This window comes from Microtus pennsylvanicus, chromosome 2 (genome assembly GCF_037038515.1).
Source record: "Microtus pennsylvanicus isolate mMicPen1 chromosome 2, mMicPen1.hap1, whole genome shotgun sequence".
Lineage (NCBI taxonomy): Eukaryota > Metazoa > Chordata > Mammalia > Rodentia > Cricetidae > Microtus > Microtus pennsylvanicus.
The window spans coordinates 46,653,655-46,673,173 of record NC_134580.1 but is presented as its reverse complement, the minus strand read 5'-3'; the positions used below and the strand labels follow the sequence as shown (position 1 = coordinate 46,673,173).

At 43.8% G+C, this 19,519-nt stretch overlaps 2 protein-coding genes across 7 annotated transcripts in view; one reads left to right on the top strand and one right to left on the bottom strand.

Annotated features, from left to right (window-relative positions):
* Positions 1-1,993: 1,993 nt before the first annotated feature.
* Rnf139 (ring finger protein 139) lies at positions 1,994-13,990 on the top strand. Its single transcript, XM_075960956.1, has 2 exons — positions 1,994-2,485; positions 11,997-13,990. The coding sequence occupies exons 1-2, from the start codon at positions 2,305-2,307 to the stop codon at positions 13,817-13,819; spliced, it is 2,004 nt and encodes a 667-aa protein (XP_075817071.1). The 5' UTR covers positions 1,994-2,304; the 3' UTR covers positions 13,820-13,990.
* A 683-nt stretch (positions 13,991-14,673) lies between these two features.
* The window catches only part of Tatdn1 (TatD DNase domain containing 1), a 34,758-nt gene continuing 29,912 nt past the window's right edge, over positions 14,674-19,519 (bottom strand). For all 6 annotated transcript variants that reach the window (XM_075960962.1, XM_075960957.1, XM_075960963.1 and 3 more), the window contains 2 exons: positions 19,048-19,174; positions 14,674-14,770 (listed from right to left, as the gene is read on the bottom strand). In XM_075960962.1, the coding sequence (XP_075817077.1) occupies positions 14,674-14,770; positions 19,048-19,174 (224 nt within the window). The remainder of the gene's footprint in view (positions 14,771-19,047; positions 19,175-19,519) is intronic.

Genomic DNA, 19,519 nt, shown 5'->3' with positions numbered 1-19,519 from the left:
TGCCTTACAGCTGAATCTTCTGGAGGCAGTTTCTCAACTGAGGCTCCTTCCTCTCTGATGACTCAAGCTTGTGTCAAGTTGACACACAGCACCAGCCAGTACAAGGTTAGAGACTTTTACTTTAAAGTATTTCTCAAGGACGTGAAGTTATAGTAATTTAACTATCAATTCCCACTCCTTTTACTGGCATTAGCATCTTCCATTGAAAGGAAATAAGTAATACCTTGTTGGAAGGGGTGTGGGTCAGGGGAAGGAAGCTCAAGTGTTTGTTTCTCATTGTTCCCTCCACCTAAGGAAGCCAGGGGACTCCAGTAAATTTCCTTTGGACACACAAAAATCTTTTCTTTCCTTGACAAGGCTCTACTGACGGCTATCCAGAGAAAAGTTAACATACATTTTACACATCCTACTTTTAAAGTACCTTTAATTTTAGGACTTGGGAGGCAGACACAGGCAGATCTTTATACAGAAAGTGTGGGTCCAGCCTGGTCTACACAGCCAGTTCCAGACTAGCTGGAGCTACACAATGAGACTTTGACCAAAAGAAAAAAAAAAGCAAGCTATTAAAAAGCATTTGAATCACTAATGACAGATAAAAAGTCTTCTGAATCATTAATGGCAGAGTGTTATCTTTGAACACAGGGATTCTATGTATATTGTTTGTGTCAGCGTGGACACAGGCACCACTGTTCTTAGCCAGCTAACTAGGTGTGTATTAGAGTTTGTACTTCAAGGTTATACTTTAGTCTCTATTTTTATACGACCACAATAGAATTCTACCTTTCTCTCCTACCATATTTTTACTTTAGTGTTTCTGGACCCTTTTCTCCATAATAGCTTCACTCTTTTGACTTTAATTGCACTTAAAAGCAGACTGAGAGAGGGCGGAGCAGCTAATTTAACCCCTGAAGCTCCGTATGTCAGGTTGTGTCAATAGATGGGACCGGGGAGGGTGATAAAACGAAAACAAGAACACAAGGCTGCAATAAGGACACTGGCGCAGTCTTTCCACTCCAAATACATTCACCCAAAGGGGTTCTGTTAAAGTCTGATAATTTTACGTACAGACCTCCTCCCTGAGCGGGGCGGGACAGGAGGGAGGGAGGGAGGTTCTACTTCTGGAGCCCAGCTGTAAACCAGAAGAACGCACTTTGCCACTTTGCGCTGGGAGCGGAAGCCAACCACGCCCCTTGTTTGCTATTTTACGTACCTTAAACAAAAACAGCTAAGGCTACAGCTCAGTCTCTGACCTCACACTCTTCACTTGCTGGAGAAGGAACAGAGTGACGACAGCCAGGCCATACCAACTCCACTGATTAAACAAGAAAGTGCCAGAAAAAAAAAATGGTCTCATCAGAAGCGCTTACCCCAAGGACGAGGGTAAATCGAAGAACCTAGAGAGGCCGAGGCCCTTGCTCTTAAGTTTTAGGCTCCTAAGCCGCTAATAAAATGTGCTCACGACCGTCCTCAGTTCTGTCCACATGGACAGGAAGGAAAATGTGTAAACACAGGGGAGTGGTGTTTTTCTTGGCAGCGCCTACCACCCCAAGGGCCAGTGCCAAGTCTGGCTGGGATGGCCCCGAGCTCGCGCAGGTATTTCCCCTGCCATCCTCAGCCACGGGCCCCTGGCGGGGAGAGGCAGGTAGGCAGGGCGTCGTCGTGCGCCTTTTCATCTCCCAAGCCGTGGGAGGCGAGTTCCTGGGCTACTCCATAAACATCTAATAACTACCGGCCCTGCACAGGAGCCCTCGCTAGGTCCACGCCCACGCCGAGCGACAGCCCCGACAACGCAAGCGCCACCCGGCGGCCCGGTCCGCCGAAGCCGGCGGGCACCATGGCAACGCTCGAGGCTGGCTGCGCCGCGCCGCGCCGTGCCGTGCCGCGCGTGCCGACGCTGCGCGGCGCGCCCGATTGTGACGCAGACCGGGTTCCGCGTTCTCGAGTGACCGCGGGCACAGCCTCGGGGGCCTCGCAACGGCAGCAACGGCCGAGGCAGGCGGGGTCAAGATGGTGGCTCCGCTGGCGGGGGAGGCTCTGAAGGGAGGAGGAGCCAGACCCTAGCCGGCCGGAAACACCGACGCCCCGAGGCCTCCCGGGAGCCGCTGCTGCCGCCGCCACCCCCCTCCCCCGGCTCCAACGAGGGACGCGAGCGAGCGACCGAGCCGGCGGCGGGGCGGGCCGGGACCCAGGACAGGAGGCGGGCGGGGGCGGAGCCACTCTCCTCTGCGCCCGCCCCGGCCGTGGCCCCAGGCCTCCCCCGCGCCGCCCTGCCCGGCCCGCCCAGCCCCGGTGTGGCAGCGGCTCATGGCGGCGGTGGGGCCCCCGCAGCAGCAGGTGCGGATGGCCCAGCAGCAGGTCTGGGCGGCGCTCGAAGTGGCGCTCCGGGTGCCCTGCCTCTACATCATCGACGCCATCTTCAACTCCTACTACGATTCCAGCCAAAGCCCGTTGTGCATCGTGCTCCAGATCTTTCTCCGGCTCCTCGGTAAGGACAGCGGGGATAGCCCGCGGGGCCAGGGCGTGCCCTGCCCGGGTCGGACGGGGGCGGCAGGGCACCTGGTGGCACGCGGCTCGGGGAACCACACGGTTCGATTGCTCAGAAGGGCCTCTTGGCGGGGTGCGGGGACCCAAGACGCTCGTGCCAGCGTTGACAGCGGAGTGGTTGTGGCGCGTCACTGTTCCATTGGCACTTGGAGGAGGTGAGGAGAAAGCAGGGCTGTGTGAGCATGCGGCTCTCTGCCTGCTGTTTCTCCTGGGGAATGACTGACGGCTGGCTTAGCGCGTCCTATGCGACAGCCCTGGAAAAACAACTGTCCCGGTCCCGGTCTCCCCGTGTGTGTCCTTGGATTTGAGCCAAAGCTTGAGCCCGCCTGCCCTTTTCGCGAGGTAGAGTCTGTTGTCACTTCAGTGTCCTGGAGTCCACAGGCTCGCGAAATGTTTGAGGTGAATGGACAGACAAGCATTTTCCCAGGCGTTACCTAATCTGTCAGTCACCCCTCAAAGATAGTGTTGTCCTCACTACAAGCGAAGAAATGAGGTTGGAGAAGTTAGGTGCCCGCTGGTAAGCGCTTGCCAGAGCCTCAGAAGGTCCTCTGACATCGGGTGGCGCTCACTTTCTCCCTCGGTGTGTTGAAGTAGAGCGGAGAGCAGGTGCTGCCTGTGAGTCTTCATCTGATCATTGGAAAGGGAGAGATGGAGTGGTGTTGTGTGAGCACAGGACTGAGCAGTCTGATTCTTCTGTGGAAGTTACTGGCACCATCCTCTGTGGTTTGTGAAATTAGTGCTGTTGGTGAGAGGAGTCTGCATATTCATTTCAGAGACAGGATAGCCGCCGCCTTGAAGGTCTTGGTGGAGTAATAACTGCAGGTTCTGGGAACTCTTTGGGGACCTGGTGATTTAGTGCAGTGCCCTGTTGAGTACCCAACACTAGGTAGGTCCAAGAAAAGGCGGCTTCCTTGGTGAAGTCGTGTATAGTGAGGACGTTGAGCAAGCAGCTGTTCCCCTTGCCCAATCTGCACACCTACTTTTTATCTTCACGGAAGCTTTGTATTTGGGGATTTAAATAAGAACCGCTGGTCATCCATTTAACTGCTCACCTTTGTAAAGATGGACAATGACGTCCTGTCAACACAGCACAGCTCTCACCTCAAATGGGATAGGAGATAGCCGATTCTGGAACCAAATATGAGTTGCTGTGGCCCGGGAACACTGATTGAGGTTACCCCAAATTCCGTGTTCCAGTGTGGTAACAATTTGCTGAAGTTTTTATTAATAAAACAAAGTGTCATAAACCACTTAAAAAATTAGTGGAAACAGTAAGTATTGGGCCAAGCAAAGCTGAGATGACTCTGTCTGCTATAGGCCCAGGATATGGTTGTAGCGAATGAAGGCTGTAAGTTGATATTCCAGACAGTTTTTATCTGTTAGTCACTGGTGCTAGCTAGGTCTCACTCTGACTTGGGCAAGGAACGACTATAAGGGCTAAAGATAGCCTAAGATAAACTGTAATTAGGCTCTCGACCTGCAACATTCCAACTCTCCACAGTCAGTGACGCTCCCATCACTCAGGCTTGCAGAAGGCTCGTTTTGAAGGTGCAGCTTCTTTTTGGGAACTTCTGTTCACAGTAGCTTTATCATGGAGTTTAGGACAGTAAATGAGTTAGGATAATTAACCCTTTAAAACATCATTTGACTGTTCATGTATTAGCTGTTTGTATGATAATTTTTCAAAAAAATTAATGCTTCTATTAAGACTGTACTTTGTTATAGATACTTCATCCTTTTGAAATCACCAAATATTTATTTGAAATTTTTTATTTCAGAATATTGAGTCAGATTTTATGAGCAATTAAAAATTGACTTCAGAATTTGTCATCTAACTATTCCCTAAATTGTAGCTAATATTTTGTTTGTAAGAATAAAACATGTGCTGGGTGGTGATGGCACACATCTTTAATCCCAGCACTCAGGAGCAGAGGCAGAGGCAGGTGGATCTCTGTGAGTTCGAGGCCAGCTTGCTCATCAGAGTGAGTCTCAGGACAGCCAAGGGCTACACAGAGAAACCCTGTCTCGAAAAACTAAAATAAATAAAATAGAAATGAAAAAGTGAGTTTTTGTGTTTGAAAATAAATGACCTTAAATAAAGTAGTGTTGTGTATTTGTGTGCAAGGTCCGAGTGGAGACAAGCAGCTCACTAGTGCCCAGCACACCGTTTTCAAATGTTCCTAGCTGTGTGTGTCGGTGTCCGCACGGTCACACCCTCTGGTTCAGCAACTGCACTTGCACTTGGTATCAAACCAATTTGAGATTTCAAAAGCTCAGAAAGCAAAACCTTTCATTTTAGAGATACAAAGAAAACCTTAACAATAAGTACAGTGTTTCTTAGGAAGTATTAGAATGTTAAATGAAACTCATTCCACAGCAACATGATGCTGAATTAGCAAATTTCAATACACTAGAGAAGATGCAAGCATGGGAGCTTGTTTTAATGGTATTACTCATGTGGTGGTAACTCACTGAAGTGGCAAAGGATATTTTAAACATAAAAGAAAAGTCAGAAATTACAAAGGACAATAAGTTTGAGTGTTTAAAAATGAAAAACTTTTGTATTGAAAATATTTTAAAATGACAGAGGATATCATGTATGGTAAGGTATTTTTTTTTTTGTAAAAAAAATATGCTTCCATAGTAAAGTGGGAACTTTAAATAAATTTCAAGTGGCCAGTAAAGAAATAGTTTCTAGAGGCTAGAGAGATGGCTCAGAGGTTAAGCACACTGGCTGCTCTTCCAGAGGTCCTGAGTTCAATTCCCACACCCACCTGGTGGCTCACAATCATCTATAAAAGGATCTGATGTCTTTTTCTGGCCTGAAGGTTTACATACAGAGCACTCATACATAAATTATAAATAAATAGTTCCTAGCCTTACTTATAACAATATAAATACAGTTTATCTGTTAGATTGGTGAAGAATTCAAAGTATGATTTAAAAGTATTTGGCAGACATGTTTACCTGTTTGAAATGGGTAAATTGATATAATTTGATAAGCCTCTGTGTAAACCATTTGACTTTACCAGTTGATATTGACTGACTGAGGCAGGGTCTCCTGTAGCCTAGGCTGGCCACAAAGTGAAGAAGACCTTGAGCTTTTGGTTTTCTTGCCTCCACTGATGAGATCACAAGCATGCCCCACACCGTTGCTGGCTTTAAAGATGCCAGGCATTGAAGCCAGGCTGTCGAGCGTGCAGGTAGCAGGTACTCTTGACACCCGAGCCATGTCTCTCCTTCAGGTGATAGTTACCTTTGGACTCAGAGCTCCAGTTCTCCAGACTTAGAGATCTGAGTTATATACACTATGAGCAAGGACATTCATTACAGCATTACTGGAAGAAACAAAACGGCAAACTTCAGACTTACTCTAAATGTGTATTACTCGGGAATCTGTTCAGTGTAAAAGAAAGAGATCATTGGTTCAGTAGAAAAACCTGTGATATAAGAAAGCAAAATGAAGCAAAAGTGATTGTGACTGGCAGAAGACTAGACCGAGACATCTCAGCAGTAGCTCTGTTGACATTTTGGACAGAATAAATATGGGGATGGGTCCTTATCCTCTACAGTGTACAATCTTAGCATTCTTTGTCTTCTACCTGACCTCGGTTATCACAGCCAAATCTATCCCTAGATTCTGCCAAATGTCCCCAAGGAGGGAGGAATCTAATCCTGGTTGAGAAATGGACAAATAGACGAGGATATTGTACTTTGTTCAGAAACGGACACCAGTATAATAGAAACTTGATGGGGTTTGGAGGTAGAATTGAATTGAGGTTCATGGAAGTAACTATGAAGTATTTAGTGATGATTTACTTAATATGGAAAAATTACTGGTTCTTTTTCTCTTATCTGTATGAATAATCAATTTGTAAAAACTAAAAGATTCTAAATTGAAATTTTAAAATTAAAAACCTTTTATAATAAAGCAGCATCTAAAATATAAAGGACTGGATGTAAACCTGAGCATTACTTATGACCAACAAATATATTTGTGTTCAGAATTGTTGAAATAAGAGCGGCGTGGCTGCGTCCCCAGCACCCTGCCGCCTGCACGGCCGGCTTATGCCCCAAAATAATTCCACCGAAACTGTATTCTTTTAAACACCGCTTGGCCCATTTCTATCTAGCCTCTTCTAGGCTAGCTCTCGCACCTGGACTAGCCCATTTCTAATAATCTGCTGTAGCCCACGAGCTGGCTTACCAGGAATGATCTTAACCTGCGTCTCTCTGGAGTGGGAAAATCATGGCGACTCCTTGACTCAGTTTCTTCTCCCAGCATTCTGTTCTGTTTACTCCACCCACCTAAGGGTGGGCCTATCAAATGGGCCTAGCAGTTTCTTTATTGCTTAACCAATGAAATCAACAGATTGATATATGACACTCCCACATCATAGAATATTTTTAATTGCACACAAATAGGAAAAGCTGCTGGCACCATATTGTGTTAGTCCTTTTGTTGTGACAAAGACTGAAGAAGATGGACTCATAGGAGGAAAGAGCTATTTTGACTCCCAGGTTCAGAGGGTTCAGTTCCTGGATGCTTGAATTGACTTGGGGCCTGCGGTGAAACAGAGCATATGAAGGCCAAGGCGGAGAGAGTTGCTTATCTGGTGGCAGACAGGAGGCACAGAGAGACAGGAAGGAGCCAAGATGAGTTATACTTTTAGAAGCATCCCTTTCAAGATCCCCTACTCCCACCCCGCCCCTGCAAGGGACCTGCTGCTTCCATAGGCCCCACCCACTCCCTTCAGCTATGAATTCATCCTTGGATTAGCCCATTGTTGGAATTAGAGTGCTGCAGTCTCCACTCTTACCACCTGCCAGGGACTGTCTTCAGCCTAGCCCTTTGAGACGACACTTGTCCAAACTAATAAACGGACAAAGATAAAGTGGCAGTCACAGAAAACCCCTGAATAGTCAACTAAAATGGAAGAATTAATCAGTAGTGAGAAACCAATTTAAGTATAAGTTATTATTTGAGGGGATACTTACCCTGATTACAATGGGTTCATTGTTCATAGGAACCCTTATCATAAGTACTAATATGTGTCAATTAAAAATAATATGGGGCCAGGTGGTGGTGGTGCACAGCTTTAATCCCAGCACTTGGGAAGCAGAGGCAGGTAGATCTCTGTGTGTTTGAGGCCAGCTTGGTCTACAGAGTGAGTTCCAGAATAGCCAGGTATACACAGAGAAACCCTGTCTCAAAAAACAAAAAAAAGGGGGGGGGATTGCTGGACACCTACCTCATATTCGTGAAATCAGTTCTAAATAAACTAATATTGAATGTAGAGGAAATATCCTCAGAAATATAAAATATTGGTAGGTTCGGTATTAAACATCTAACCCTCAAAAGGCACATGTCTGTATGAGCACATGTTTAGACTTGTCACGGTGTGTGAGAAACTAAACTTGTCCTGCCTTTGCGGTGCCAGTAAGACAGTGTGATGACAGGAACAAAAGGGCATTTTTCTTACTTTCCACATCTAGTCCAGAGTGCTTCCCCTCTGGTCAACAGAATGCATGTAGACTTTTCCCCACCAACAGCCAGTTTTGCGGTGAATTCTTCATGAGTACCATAGCTTGTCCTGCAATTTAGTTCAGTGCTGATAACTGATTTTCTAGGATGAAAGGTCCCATCAGTCACACAAGTCTGCCCCTCACTTAGGTTATGTGGCCTGTGCTTCTAACATGTGCTATCTATCATCCAGAGTTTCCCTGGCCCACTCTTTATGTTCCCTTAATTGCTAGAATTAAGGCAGACAGAGTATGAGAAATGCCTATATTTGTCATCTGTTACAAAGGACACAGATGGAAGAGGTAGATGTTTAGAGTACAGGAGGGGAGGAGGGGAGGAGAGGGGAGGGAACTGTAGAGAGCCTGTGCCCCGACAGGTTTCCAGCCTCAGGAACTTCAAGTTGAGCTATCTGGAGCCCTCAGAATTCAGTCTTGCTGGGGTTTTTGTTACTTCATTGCATAGGCATGTTGGTTAAATCATCAGCCTGTGACTTAGGTACTCAGCTCTGTCCCTCTGCAGCTTCAGAAGTAGGGTAGGTGTTGTAAGGAGGCCGCTTGTTAGCTCCCCGCTGCTCAGCCCTGAAATAATCACACAGAGTTTTGGCTGTCCTTGAACTCACAGAGATCTGCCTGCCTCTGCTTCCAGAGTGCTGGGACCAAAGGTGTGCTCCCCAATACTTCTGTAGAGAGACTCTGTCTCCCAAAACGAAAACCACCACCTATTTAGGTTTTGGCTTTTTAAAATCCATGTTCCATATGTTAATAAACTCATACATGTTAAAAATGTAATTTTATGAATAGAACAACCTATGATACCATTCTTGTCTTACGTAAAACGAAAGTAAGTTTGATAGAATTTTTTTGTTTTAAGGTAGGGTCTCATGCAGCTCAGCATGGGCCTTCTGCCACAGTTCCTCAGGGCTTGGATTAAAGTTAGGTGCCACAATGCCAAGTTTAGAAAAATGTTGTCTGTGGTATACTTTACTTGCCAAGTATGCTAATAGATAGACATCACACATGCTTTCTTCCTGGACTTGGTTATTGAGGACCCTGTTTGAAGCAGGGGGAAGTGCGTTTGCTACTGCGCTGCCTTGCTGTATTCCACACCCTCTAGTTTGCTTTCAAGGCACCCAGGCATGGAGAGGGGTAGGTACTAATTTATTTCCGGCTCAGTTGTAGCCAGGAGTTTGCGGAGCGGTTCGGAATGAATTCACTGTGTAGGGTTCGTCCTTTGGCAAGGCACACCCTTAGTCTTAGCACTTTACTGGAGTAGGAGGGCACAAGTTGAAGGCGAGTTTGGACTGCATACATAGCAAGTCCCTGTCTCAGAAACACACAAAGAGCCATGCTGTGCTGTGAAATGCATGCAGTTACCCCTCCTCTCCTGTTTTTATTTCTTGGTTTTGGAAATCTAATTGAAAAAGCCCTGAACTCTTTGGTGAATTCAGTTCAAATATTAATACAAAGCACCTAATTGGATTTTTCTACCTTGAGAACTTTATAAACATTCTAATTACTAGAGTCTAGGACTAAAATTCCCAAGTTGTGATATAATCGATTCTCTTTCTGCATCTCCAGGTGGTGTTTTAAAAGAAAGTGGGTCCCTTATGATCCCTAATGAAGGCTCCCCCTGGGCTTCCTTAGCCATTTTAAATGAACCCTAAGAAGGGAGCTCATGTCTGAAACTGCAGTGTAAAGAAGCCTTAACTGTGCTCCCCAAAGATCACCAAGAAAAACATTTACTTTGGAGACTTAGTATTTGGGGAGTTGGTATTTTTTTTCTGTAGTGTGAGTGTCAGTTCTCCCCATATTAAAAAAAAAAAATCTGTCTGTAGACTTTGGGGAGGAATTATAACAAGTGTGTGCTACTTATGAAGTGCTTGTTAGTTACACACTGAAGACATCATTTTCCTCAGGGAAGAGTAGTAGCAAGCCTAGGGATGGTGGCATGTGCCTCCAATCCCAGCATCTAGGAGGCTCACGCAGGTGCAGGTTTGAGGCCAGCCTTAGTATATAGTGGGGAAGGGAGGGATCAGATTACTTGTTAGGCCATATCCAGACTTGGAGGTCATAATGGCACTACAGTTCTTGTCCTCTTCTACCATTTCCCAGTTTGTTAGACACATGTACCAATGGCACTTGCTTTGTACAGAAATTCCTAATAGCCAAGCCATTCCTCTATTTGTGTGTATAAATAAGATTCAGAGAAATTGTTGTTAGGTTTAAAAAAAGGACTATAAAAGTTCAGCTAAGGTCATGAAGAGTTAGGGTGGGGGCTGATATACTACTATGAATAGCAAGTTGACACCAAGCATTTTAGAACCTGTTTTACTTTCTCTAAGTGGCATAAAATAGAACTTAGGTTATTTTGATTTTGACTCAATTTAGAGAATCAGTTAGGCTTGGGATTTTCCATATAGACAAAGGCAGCAGATGGCCTCTTGCAGGCTGAAGTCATGTTGCTTCCGTTCTAGGGGAAAAGTTGCTGATGCTCCATACAGTCCCATCTCCTGGGGGAGCAGGCAGATCTTACTCAGGTTTACATATTTTCAGGTGTGTGAATGTGTGTGTGTGTTTTCTTTTCACAAAGGACCTGACATTTAGGCACAGGATAATCCCTTAAAGGAGCTAACTATCACCACAGCCCTTTTTTATACGCATAGGCCGTGAAGTGCAGCGTTCTTGATGGCACACTGAGGGAAAGCTGCTGAGTGTTCATGGCTTCTTAGCTTTGTCTGTCCCCTTCCCTAGGTTTCAGTTTTCAGTCAGACTATATTTTGTGATCATCTTTAAGAGCATAATGCCTATGGTACTGAACATTGCCCCAATAAAGCATTGTGGGCTCCAATAACTGTGTAATAGGGCGATACCTACATGGATAATTACAAATCTCAGTATCAGGTCGTAGATACACCAGGTATGTCAGAGGTTCTGTGGGTATGCTGAGTGAACAGTAACTGTCAGAAGATCTCTAGGGTAGGTAGGATGAAATGTAGATATAGTCTAAACTACAGATGTAATCATGGCAGAGGAAGGAGCAGTTGGCACAGTAGTGTGTGTTGGGAAGCAAAGTTTGAGGGTATGGAGCCCAGAGCATCAATAGTACTGTTATTGAAATTAAGTTCTGGAAAAGCAGGTGAGGTTTGCAGTTAGAGTTTAGGAGAATTAGGTGAGCAGTTTTATTTCATTCCTGTACTTTAAACTAGTCCAGTAATGTAGCTACGGTGCTTCCACTTAAAACTTAATCTCCTTAGGCAGAGTACGCAATAGCACTTGATGAGGAACATCGACCATTTGTAGTAGTTACACATGGAATGATGGGAGTCACGTTTAGAGCTGTCTTTTAAAATGTGGTTTGATTTTTCTGAGTGTATTTTGCTATATGAAGTGATTCAGTAATTTGTAGGAAAGGGAACTTGGAAGAGCATTTCCAAAATGTGAAGAAAAGTCCTGGGGACCTAGTTTGGACCCCTAGAGAATATGCATGTCTGAGAAGCAAGAGCCTTTTGAGTTCAGTTGGAAAGGGGGGGGGGGGGACTGAGTAGAAGCAGAACACTTCACCGATTGCCTGAAGAACACTTTAGGAAAGAATTCTGAAACCAAGTAGGAAAATTCTAGTCTAATTCTTAGTCGTCTTATTTTAGAACTTACCAAAAGGTGCATATCATTAAATATTTGTCTTGAAGATAATTTAGTAGTCTTGTACCTGGGTATATACCATGACAAACAGAATTAATTACTTTAGAAACCAGAAAATAAGGGCCAGGTTTTTTTTAAATGATGTGTTTAGTTGGTCTTGCCTTTACAACTCTGAAGTTGTTTTTAACAACTATGAAAATACCATAATAAAGGAAAAAAGTTTAATTGCTAGTATGAAAACATGTTTAAAACGATTTCCTTTGAGTAATGTTGTCTCTTTTTGTCTTTAGGTATAATTGTGTCCAGCACTGTTCTGATCTTGTCACAGCGATCGCTCTTCAAGTTTTACATGTACAGCTCAGCCTTTCTCCTAGCTGCAACTTCAGTGTTAGTGAATTACTATGCTACTTTGCACATTGACTTCTATGGTGCCTACAACACATCAGCTTTTGGCATCGAGCTGCTTCCCCGGAAAGGGCCGTCACTGTGGATGGCGCTCATCGTTCTGCAGCTGACCTTTGGAATTGGATATGTCACTCTACTCCAGATTCAGTCCATCTATTCACAGTTAATTATTTTGAATATCTTGGTTCCTATAATCGGCTTAATCACAGAGCTACCATTATACATCAGAGAGACTTTAATTTTCACCTCTTCTTTGATTCTCATAGTAAATACATTGCTTGTCTTGGCAGTGAAACTCAAGTGGTTTTATTATTCCACACGGTATGTTTACCTGTTAGTGAGGCATATGTACCGAATTTATGGATTACAGTTGTTGATGGAGGACACATGGAAGAGGATTCGTTTCCCAGATATACTCCGGGTCTTCTGGCTGACAAGAATTACAGCTCAGGCTACAGTATTAATGTATATTTTAAGGATGGCAAATGAAACTGAGTCCTTCTTTATTTCTTGGGATGATTTCTGGGACCTCATTTGCAATCTAATAATTAGTGGATGTGATTCTACACTAACTGTTCTAGGCATGAGTGCTGTAATTTCTTCAATAGCCCATTATTTGGGCCTTGGAATCTTGGCCTTTATTGGATCAACTGAAGAAGACGACAGGCGGCTTGGCTTCGTAGCACCTGTTTTGTTTTTCATTTTGGCTCTTCAGACTGGTTTAAGTGGGCTGAGACCTGAAGAGAGACTTATTCGCTTGAGTAGAAACATGTGCCTTTTATTAACTGCAGTCCTGCATTTCATCCATGGAATGACAGACCCCGTATTAATGTCTCTTAGTGCCTCCCACGTATCATCATTCCATAGACACTTTCCTGTGCTGTTTGTCTCTGCTTGCCTGTTTATTCTTCCTGTTTTACTCAGTTATGTCCTCTGGCATCACTATGCACTAAACACATGGCTGTTTGCGGTCACAGCCTTCTGTGTGGAGCTCTGCTTGAAAGTGATAGTCTCTCTCACCGTTTATACGCTGTTCATGATTGATGGCTACTATAACGTCCTCTGGGAAAAGCTTGATGATTATGTCTACTTTGTTCGCTCGACAGGCAATATTATCGAATTTATATTTGGAGTGGTAATGTTTGGGAATGGGGCCTATACCATGATGTTTGAGTCAGGAAGTAAAATTCGGGCTTGTATGATGTGCCTACATGCATATTTTAACATCTACTTACAAGTAAAAAATGGTTGGAAGACATTCATGAATCGTAGAACTGCTGTTAAGAAAATCAATTCACTTCCTGAAATAAAAGGGAGCCACTTGCAAGAAATCGATGACGTATGTGCAATCTGCTATCATGAGTTTACAACATCCGCTCGCATCACACCATGTAATCATTACTTCCATGCACTGTGCCTTCGAAAATGGCTGTACATTCAAGATACTTGTCCAATGTGCCATCAAAAAGTGTACATCGAAGATGATATCAAGGACAATTCAAATATATCTAACAACAATGGATTTATTGCACCCAACGAAAATCAGAATCCAGAGGAAGCTCTAAGAGAAGATGCTGCTGGATCTGACCGGGAATTGAACGAGGAAGACAGTACAGACTGTGACGATGATGTTCAAAGAGAAAGGAATGGAGGGACTCAGCGTACAGGCGCAGCAGCGGCAGCAGAATTTAATGATGACACTGATTAAAGTAGCATTTACTAATCATTGAGGTATTTGTTTAAAATTCAGTTCATCCAAAATGGAGTACTATGCTTCACGTCAGTGTGTAACCAAGCACAAAAACAGTATCGCTGTTGAAACTGTGAATGATTTTCCGTTTACTGTGATGTGCTACTGTAAATATACCTCTTTAATTACTTCTGGTCTCTTTGGTGACCTATTTAAATTTGTGTACATTATTGTACATAGAATAAAATGTTTTCACGTTTCTATGACAAAATCTGAACAAATAACTTCTTAATAGAGATGATACAGTGCGTCAGCTGTGCCAAAGAGTCCTCCGTGAAGTTAGAACATATCTAATGCTGGACCCTAGGTTTTCTTTAAAATAAGGGGAAAATGAAAAATGAAAAAAGGAACTTTAGTATAAAATTAAAGATGAGATAAAATAATTTGGATTAGAAAGGCTATTAATTTTTCTTTTTTAAATGAAGGAACAATAACCTACAAGAAGCAACTGAGAAACTTGAAATTTGAGCTGTAATAGAGCTGGGTTCAAAAGTCATGAGTCAGGGACTGAAAATTGAGAAATAGGCTTGTTATCAACTAAGCTTTGATATAAACCAGGATGTGCTGTGCAAGTTTTAGTTAAAAACATCACTGGCCTTTCAGACTTTTGGTGAAATTACACAATAAAAAGGTTACCATGGTCAACCAGGGCATCAACAGCCTAGCCAGTGCTGCTCTGACTCTGTGGGTCAGAGTGAGGGTATAACGCACAGTGTTACCGCTTTGGAGAGCCACTGGAGAGATCTCTTAATGACACTGCAGTTTTACCATGAAATCCCACATCATAAAAAGAAAACACGTACAAATAAGCGTCAGGAAAAAAATACTTTAATGGTGTTGTTATATAGCGTGTTGGCTAATTCCAGTGGATCTTCTTCTCTTACTGCTGCCATTATCTCCAATATTTGGCTAAAACAAAACACAAAGAATCAACTTTCTAAGAATATATTGTTTTAAATTAAAGGTGATTATATATAATCACCTTTTCCTGTGTAAGAGAAGATCTTGTACCCTTCCTAAGGAAGTTTAAGAGTTATTAAAGTTGTCAGTAATATCAGTAGGAAAACATTACCAGTTTCTGGCAATCAAAGTTCTGGAGCTAACAGGCATATAAAGAAAACTAGAAAGCAGGGTCATGTAAGCGCAGCGCTAAGGCTCAGGGGGTGTGAGTCCTTTAGACTGTAGTCACAGCACATTTGTTACTGGATAATGAGCATCTTAAAAATGGAATGTGTACTGCACATAATACAGGTTAAGTTCCTTTCTACTTTGGGTTTCATTTTATTTATAATATACATATATATTATACATATATATGTATAATGATGGTGTTAGGAGAGCAGGGCCAAAAACTTGAAAGGCACTGCTTACTGAACTAGTCTTTAACAGACAGCAAAGGATGGTTGTGTGCGCAGTAAACACATGATGGCAGGTACAGAAGGTGTGGCTGTGGGAGGGTTCTGGTCCTGTGCTCAGCAGAGACAAGAGCCTAGAGGCCTCTCTGTCTTTGCAGAAAATGATGATCAAGAGTGGTGGTTTCCAAGCAATATTATCTGTAAGTAGTTTTTAAACATGGATTTAAAAGTTGTAGTCCAAATTAAACATTTAAATATTCCTTGTCATGAGCTTTTTGTTCCCTTTATGAGTACCCTGATTGGACACCCAAAATAAATAGGATAGGGATTTAAGATTAGCTGGAATTTTAAAACCTGTTCTCAGTATGACACAGAAGCCTCGCTTGACACAGACACCGACAAGGAACTCTGTGACACTGAAACAGTCAAAATGCAGTTTTCCGCAGTGAGCTTGAGGACGTTTATGTGCACAGACTACATCGGTAAGTAAGGGGTGCTGCTGCTGACGGAGAGGGCCCAGAGCACGGCTGCTCTGCTCAGACTGTGCAGCAGAGCCACCCTGCTTTTCAGACATGTGCTACAGACGCCGTGCTTAGGAAAGCATTCTGTTTAGGAAGCCAGTCCTTGTGTCCACTGTATTTCTCTGTAGCTTCAGAGGCATAAAGCTGCAGTTATTTTTTAAATATAGCTTTACTGTGAGATTTTAAATTATTTTTCAATCCTAAGTGTGTGTGGCAGTGGTTGTGTGTGGGTGTGTGCACATACATGAGTGCACGGACCACAGGAATCAGATTTCCCTGGAGCTGGAGTTACAGGTGGTTGTGAGCTCCTAATATGTGGTGCTGGGAACATCTCAGTTCTCTCTGAGCCATCTTTCCAGCCCCTACTGGGACATCCTTACACGAGGCACAGGCATTGAAGTCTTGCAGTATCAACCCATCACCTTTCAGTATTCCCCACAATAACAAACAATTAACTCTTGGACAACAACAACAAAATGGATGTACACGTGGTGATTCAGGACTAACCCCAGTAGGGGGGAGACAAATGGGATTGAGGATTCAAGGTCACCCACTGCTGTAGAGCAACTTCTAAGCCGCCCTGAGACCCTGACTCAAGTAAAAATCACCATTCTCCTGTTTTAGTCTCTTTGGGTCATGATGAAATCTACACTGCTGCCAGACAAAAGCCCCAAGGATCTGGTCTCACTTTGCTGTCCCAGATTTCTCCTCTTCCACTCACCTCACCCTATTTTCTGCCACACTAAGTACATTGTCTCCCTGACACTGCCAGGCTCTTCTGCAGCCTGCCTTTGCTCAACATTTGTCTTTATCCGACCTGACTGCAGGCCTGCTCAATAAACAGCTAAGTTCCACATTAGTAAAGCATGCTCCTAGAACCTCTTAGGGCAGACATTGTGAGCTCCAGGGTCCTCTCCAGCAGCCTACTGTATCTGCTTGTTTGCTCCAGGGAGCAGAGGCCCCCTCTCCAAAACTGCTGCCACATTGACCCTACTCATTCAGGGTGTGTGTGATCATAAGAACTGTTGGTTCTTCTAGGTAGCCTCAGTAACTTGCCCATTTCCTGACACAGCAGGAGCACCAAAATATGTTTCAAGAAATTTATAGCCTAAAGGAAAGGAAGACCTGTATGTAAACAGTTAAATGGAAAACTCAGTGGAGTGGAAGTTAACAGATTCTAAGTAGCAGAGGCACAGCCATCTGAAATGTTGACATTTTCGGTTTGCAAATGCTGATTTCCCCGAGCTCTGCCACTTAGCTAATTGCAGGATAGGTTGATGCACTGCTTTCAGTTCTTAAGTCTGCATTAAAAACTCCGTGAAATTTGCCTTGCAAGTTTACAGCTACGGCCAACAGCTATGATTTTACAAAGCATTAAGTACAGAAAACATACATTGGCACTATATCCTCCAAGCAGTGTGTGTATTTGCCAAGTGGCCATAGTGAAATAACAGCTTCTTTATTGTCCTGCGATCTCTAGTGTCCCCTTAGATTGTCGAAGAATTTTGAGAAATAATGTCTTCTAAATGAATCTGCAAATTCCTCCATCACCTCCAGCCAAAAAAACAAACAAAAATGCCTGAAAGTGGTATTTTACAAGCAGAGTACAAAGATCCCTCATGTGAGAGGTTTTAAGCATCAGTTCAAAACTCTGCCAAAACTAGTTGGGTTAAAGACAAAAGACCCATATGCAGTGTAGAAGGACACTTTAATTGGTTTTTCTGCCTGCTGAATTTTAGATCTGGCTTATATTGTATTATTACAAATTACTTATTTGTAATGTAATTAGGCATATTTTCAAGACATTACTGTCTACCAGAAACAATCTGATAACTAATCTTTATGAATGTTAGAGCTAAGCCTACAGTGGCAAACCACACTAGACCAATAAAGTCTAGGCTTAATCTGAATAGGTGTCTATAAAATGGTATGACCAACTTTTCCTGTTTGCCAGGAGATTCTTCACAGCTCTCTACACATATCCTGCTCTGGAATTCCGCCTTCTGTTTTTCAGGGAAGGTCGAGGAAAGGGCACCCTGTCATGTCATTCCATGTGAGGCCTTGAGAACTGGTACCTCCCCGGAGTTGTTGCTCTTGTCCATATTTAATATTTAGATAACTGTTAACTAAAGGTCACCCAACAGGTGATAAACAGTAGCAGGGCAGGCACACTGGACTGACTCTATGGCAGAAAGAAAGGTCTTTTCTCTTTTCCTACAAAGGAAGAAATGACCAAAGCCACTGAGGCAGTAAACTCATTTGGATGGAAAAGATGTGAACCTAGGAGATGACACAGCAATGCAGGTGAACCTAGGAGATGACACAGCAATGCAGGTGAACCTAGGAGATGACACAGCAATGCAGGTGAACCTAGGAGATGACACAGCAGTGCAGGTGCACCTAGGAGATGACACAGCAATGCAGGTGCACCTAGGAGATGACACAGCAATGCAGGTGCACCTAGGAGATGACACAGCAGTGCAGGTGCACCTAGGAGATGACACAGCAGTGCAGGTGAACCTAGGAGATGACACAGCAATGCAGGTGAACCTAGGAGATGACACAGCAATGCAGGTGAACCTAGGAGATGACACAGCAATGCAGGTGCACCTAGGAGATGACACAGCAATGCAGGTGAACCTAGGAGATGACACAGCAATGCAGGTGAACCTAGGAGATGACACAGCAATGCAGGTGAACCTAGGAGATGACACAGCAATGCAGGTGAACCTAGGAGATGACACAGCAATGCAGGTGAACCTAGGAGATGACACAGCAATGCAGGTGAACCTAGGAGATGACACAGCAATGCAGGTGCACCTAGGAGATGACACAGCAATGCAGGTGCACCTAGGAGATGACACAGCAATGCAGGTGAACCTAGGAGATGACACAGCAATGCAGGTGCACCTAGGAGATGACACAGCAGTGCAGGTGCACCTAGGAGATGACACAGCAGTGCAGGTGAACCTAGGAGATGACACAGCAATGCAGGTGCACCTAGGAGATGACACAGCAATGCAGGTGAACCTAGGAGATGACACAGCAATGCAGGTGCACCTAGGAGATGACACAGCAGTGCAGGTGAACCTAGGAGATGACACAGCAGTGCAGGTGCACCTAGGAGATGACACAGCAATGCAGGTGCACTATTTCCAAACCACCATTCAAATGGTCTTAGATGGCTTATCACTAACCACAATGCACAACTCACTTGTTTGAACTAACCTGAACCTGACTGAAATTCACTAATGTGACAGTCATTGGTCATCTCTGACATCTGTGAAGACCATTCAAGAAAACAACTTACATTATGTGGCAGGGCTCGTTTCTGTCTTTTAAACAGCACCCGTTTTCCCATTTCTTTTTGGTAGGAAATGAAGTTTTTATGTATTTTGATCCAGTATGTGTACTTTTAACTCCACACCAAGGCGCATCTGGAGTTGGGGGAAGGGGAAAGAAGGCATTAAGGGATTTACTTTTCTAAATCTTTTTCATGAACACTGGTATATAACCCAAAATTACGAGTCACTGTCTAACTTCCAAAATGGCAAAATTAATGCACCAAAAAACAGTTCCAAGAAAAGTGCAATATAAAGTTCTAAGCTGCACGTTGGAAAAAAGACTGATTTTTATTTTATTTCCTTACTAATGTGGCTAGTGTATGACATGCTTTGGGGAAAGAAAAAGAACAAGAACTATCACTGAAACGTGTCAGCATTGTAAGACTGCTCTGTGTTGCTTCTACTGCATGTGGAAGCGTGGCTGTGAACCCTGCTTGT